The following is a 4,325-nucleotide window of genomic DNA, read 5'->3' as shown; positions in this document are numbered from 1 at the left end:
GAGGCAGCCCCCAGGAGAGAAAAGGTGTGCGTACCGCTCCTCCTTCGTCCTCCGGGTCAGGCTGAGATAGAGACAGACAGAAACAGCACAGTCAATTAGAAACACAGCGCAACCCAGGCAGAGGGCTGAGCAAGAGGCAGAGCCAAGCGCATGGAGCAGGGCCCAAACAGCCAAGAGCACGAGGCGGAGGCAGGAGCAGGCGTGCAGGCCTTGACACAGCGCAGGAGAACAAGCGCAAAGGGACAGACGGAGGGACAGAGGGCCTGCTGGCCAGTCACTGCACACATAGAAACAGGATGTCTCCAGCTTTGCACCAACTCCCTCCCCGCAGACAGACAGACATGAGGGTCCTTCTGGATCCCTCCCAGGAGGATGCTCTGGGGCAGGAGGGAAAGAGCTGAGGAGAGAGTGTGCAAGCAGGCCAGCTGGCATGGCCATGAGTTTCCACCACTGTGCCACGCAGCAACACACAAACAAGGCCACCAGGAACCCTTTGGCAGAGGCATGGATTGAATATTGGGGGTAGCAGTGGCAGCAGAGAGAAGAGGGCCAGCTGCAGCCCGGACAGGACCACCCCACAACAGGGACTACTGCCAAGGACAGAGGATGGAGAAGCAATCTGGCAGCCATCTTCCGCCACCTCCTACCCTCACAACCCTTACAGAGGGCAAGCGGCTGGTGATGCCGAGGGTGCATTACAGAGGAAAAGAGGGGTGTCCTGACCCCTGCACCCCTCAGCAATCCTGCCCTTGGCTTGGGGGTGCCACTGCTGGGGGCCCAGATGGAAGCAGGAACCCACCTGGGAGCCCCCTGTGATGGGGATGCTGCAGGTCAGGAGGCTCCCGATGACCGTCTCCAAGGAGGTGCTCAGTCCGTCCACGTAGATGGTGTCAATCAGGCCAAGGCAGTTCTGGGGTGAAAGGGGGGGAATGGGAGATGCTGTTATTCTCTGCTGTTCCCAGGGGTACAGGGGTCCCAGAAGCAGGTGCCGCCATCGCTGCTTCCACAACAACCGCAGAGCACCTAGCAGGGATTTGGCTGTCAGGAATCAGGACTCCCCGACCAAGGGCCTGAGCCACTGCTGGGGTGCAGGGGAGGGGAAGGCCAGGTAGGAGCCCCAGGAGCCCCCAGGGGATACTGCCAGGGACAGCGGCCTATGACAGGCAGGAAAGGGGTGAGTGGCCTCTCCCTCCTGTGGCTCTCAATGCACCCAAGCATTCAGGTTCAGTCTGCTGGGAAGGACAGACTGCCACTGGAGTTCCTGGGACCAGTCAGAGCCGCCGGCCGCCTCAAGCAGCCCCCCACAGAGGACCCAGGCTGCCCCAACCATGTGCAGGCGAGTGGGCAGCTCCACACTGCAGGGCTAGGACCAACCTCGGGGGCTGCGGGAGTAGGAGGGGGAGCCACCCTTGTTCAACTCCTGGATTACCATCCCAAAGGGAAAAGCCTGTGCAGAGCTGCATTTAGGAAACGGGTGGCAAAGGTCTGCCTCAAAAACATGGATGGCTAAAGGACAGGGCCTCCCCTGCAATGGCTCTCCGTGTAATGGACGGAGGTGCCTAGCAACGTTTGCACAACTGGGGCATGGCTTGGGCTCCTTGTGATGGGAGGGAGCCCCATAAGCCACAACACACAACAATATGGCACATCATATGGCACCATCCTTACATGTTTCAAAAGCTGAGCCCCTGAAACGCGTGGACTAACACAATCCAAGCAGCCCTGCTCTCAAGGGGCCCCACCTGATTCACAGGAGTATCAGGGGTCCCTCTTAGGAGGTGACGGCAGCCCTGCTCCCTGGTAGCCCCTCTTACTGACACAGTCAAGATGGAAGGCCTGGGAGCACAGCTATAAAGCCACCCGAGATCAAAGGCGCTCCGGAGGGCAGGTTCCCCGTGGCACCGGCTCTGCCCCTTCCTCATGCCAGCGCCACCCCTCCGCTGGCACCCCTTACCCGGAACACCTCTCCGTTGTCCAGTCGGGACACAAGCACCAAACTCTTGGGGGCGAAGAGCTGAGTTGGCTGGACTGGGGCGGCCACTTCCTCCTCTTGCTCTTCCTCCACTTCTTCTTCCTCTTTCTGCAAACGATTCTGAAGCTGCCGGGAGAGAAAAGGCTCCGCGGTTCTGCCAGAGCTGCCCATCCATAGTCCCTGACCCACCTGAGAGGGAGAGGAGTGTGTCTACTCTCCCCACAGGAGGCTGAGGCAGCAATGGGGCTGACATTCCCTGTTGCCCCTGTCCCACTGCCACCCACCTCCTGCCCATTACCTGGGACCTCTCCATGGCCTCCCAAAATGTGAAGCAGGCACAGTAATGTCGTTCCGAATTGATGTCTGTCAGGGCCGCGATGAAGAAGGTGGGAGGGTTTCTCTTGCGGAAGAGCTGCCACCCACTTGGCTGGCAGAACTGCAAGAGACCAGGGTGGGCTGCTGGCATCAAGCTGAGCAGGGGGCTATTCCCGCCATCATCTCCAGAAGGGGCACACAGCCCGCCCCCAAGGGAAGACCTTCCTCCCCCTCCATTCCCTCACCAGGGATGCCCCAGTGGTCACCCACCCCTCATCGCTAGGGGCACAGCGCTGGGGTGGGGGTGATGAAGCAACCATTTCCCCTTGCCTCCCACCAGGGGAGGGGGCAGCGTGCCCCACACTGCTTGGCCTCCCAGACCCACAGACTCCGAGGGAATGACTGCGCCAGGAGGGTGGAGAGGAAGCTAGGCAGGGGCAGGGGCGACGTCTGCCGGCAGGTGCCCCCAGAGGCCTTTGGAACCACTGGAGAGGAGGCCGACTTGGAGCTCTCTCTGCCCCCAAATCTGAGTCTCCTGCAGAGGCCCAAGAGACTGGGATGGCAGAGCCTTGATGGAGGAGCTCCCTTCCACAGGAAGGAGGTCAGCCTGGCTCCAGCTGATGGCATTCTTCTCTCTTAAAAGCCTTATCATTTCAGAACTGGTTTTAAAACTGGTATTAAATATTTCCGTTATGTCTTGTTTTGTGTTGGTCTTTTGGGAGAAGTGGAAGAGACTGGTAAGGACTAACAACAACCCTGCGGCAGGTAGGTTTTGGACTGTATACTGCTTTGTGACAGACTCCAAACCCTGTTTAAATATTTGAAGGGATGTCATACTGAGGAGGGAGCAAACTTGTTTTCTGCTGCTCCAGAGAACAGGAGCAGGAACAATGGATGCAAGCTGCAGGGAAAGAGATTCCAGCTCAACATTAGGAGGGACTTCCAAAGAGTCAGGGCTGTTGGACAGTGGAAGACACTCCTTCTTCGGAGCATAGAGAGGTCTTTAAACAGAGGCTGGATGGCTCTCTGTCGGGGATGCTTTGATTGAGATTTCCTGCATGGCAGAATAAAGGGGTTGGACTGGATCAGGGCCCTTCTTGGGGTCTCTTCCAATTCTACAATTCTATGATAAACTATGAGGTGCACAACAGAGCAGAAATTGCGGACAACACAAACAGTGGTGGCAATGGGGCAATGAATGGCATGCAAAGGGGCCCAAGCAGCACAGAGGAAGATGCAGCGAGAGGGAGTCTGGATGCTTCTTTCTGGGCCAAGGGCTCTTCACACCACTGTTGGCATTGTCTGCATGGCACCTCAGCCATTCCTCAGCAGATGGAGGAAAAAAACATTCCTAGTGCTAAATGAAAAGGCGAGGAAAGGAAGGAGAGACCTGCCCCTATAAAGCTCCACAAAAGTGGCAGAGGAGCTGCACACCTGAACCCTTTCCCGGAAGCACACTTGTGTGTACACCTGCATACAGCACCATTGGACCTTTTGCCCGTCCAACGGAGGAGCCTCATGTGCCCAGGTGCTGTCCCTGGTTCTCCTGCACTTCAGGAGGGCTTGAGGGAGTTGGGAAGGAGGGTGGGTTGGCTGGCTGGCCAGCCAGAGGCCAACATACTCAACTCACGCACTCCACCCATGTGCAGCCGACTCACCAGTTCAATGCCCTGGGGGAAAGGGTTGTCCTCCCAGTCCTTCTCCAGAAAGCGCTGGAGTATCTGTCCCTGGCCGTCAGTGCTCCCTGCAGGTAAAGAGAAAAGGAACATGCACTATACCACCCTTCTCTGGCCCTGTGCGCCATCATCTCCAGCTCCTCTTGAGGGGCTCCAGGGCAGAGAAGGGACTCTCAGCACCCTGCCAAGCCCAGGGAGCAGGGAGAGAAGAGAGGACCCCACAAGGCCCCCAAGCTCTTCTCCCCCTCCGTGAAGAGGCCGGGATCAGTGGCCAGTTGGTGGACTGGTGAGGATGGATGGGGGCTTCTGGCAGACCACATGGAGCTGGGACAGGGGCCTGGCTGCACCCTTCTGCCTTCACC

General features: G+C 58.2%; 1 protein-coding gene across 2 annotated transcripts; it reads right to left on the bottom strand.

Annotated features, from left to right (window-relative positions):
• Window positions 1-71: 71 nt before the first annotated feature.
• On the bottom strand, window positions 72-4,309 carry LOC121918007 (myotubularin-related protein 5-like). Of its 2 annotated transcripts, none has more exons than XM_042444122.1 (4): window positions 3,946-4,309; window positions 2,271-2,408; window positions 1,955-2,161; window positions 72-910 (listed from the first exon to the last, which is right to left on the bottom strand). In XM_042444122.1, the coding sequence occupies exons 1-4, from the start codon at window positions 4,054-4,056 to the stop codon at window positions 659-661; spliced, it is 708 nt and encodes a 235-aa protein (XP_042300056.1). In that variant the 5' UTR covers window positions 4,057-4,309; the 3' UTR covers window positions 72-658. The 2 variants fall into 2 exon arrangements, with proteins under 2 accessions (XP_042300056.1, XP_042300057.1); XM_042444123.1 differs by having other exon boundaries at window positions 73-910; window positions 1,955-2,098; window positions 3,946-4,304.
• Window positions 4,310-4,325: the final 16 nt, after the last annotated feature.

The sequence above is a fragment of the Sceloporus undulatus genome, unplaced genomic scaffold (genome assembly GCF_019175285.1).
Source record: "Sceloporus undulatus isolate JIND9_A2432 ecotype Alabama unplaced genomic scaffold, SceUnd_v1.1 scaffold_2884, whole genome shotgun sequence".
NCBI classification, from domain to species: Eukaryota; Metazoa; Chordata; class Lepidosauria; order Squamata; family Phrynosomatidae; genus Sceloporus; species Sceloporus undulatus.
The sequence above is the reverse complement of the archived record's forward strand: the minus strand, read 5'-3'. Positions and strand labels throughout refer to the sequence as shown.

Excerpts from the sequence above, each read along its gene's own strand:
- LOC121918007 (XM_042444122.1), bottom strand. The coding sequence starts at position 4,056 with ATGTTCCTTTTCTCTTTACCTGCAGGGAGCACTGACGGCCAGGGACAG. Across the intron at positions 2,409-3,945 it reads TCCCCCAGGGCATTGAACTG|TTCTGCCAGCCAAGTGGGTG; the intron begins GTGAGTCGGCTG and ends GGTCTCTTGCAG. Across the intron at positions 911-1,954 it reads ACAACGGAGAGGTGTTCCGG|AACTGCCTTGGCCTGATTGA; the intron begins GTAAGGGGTGCC and ends CTTTCACCCCAG.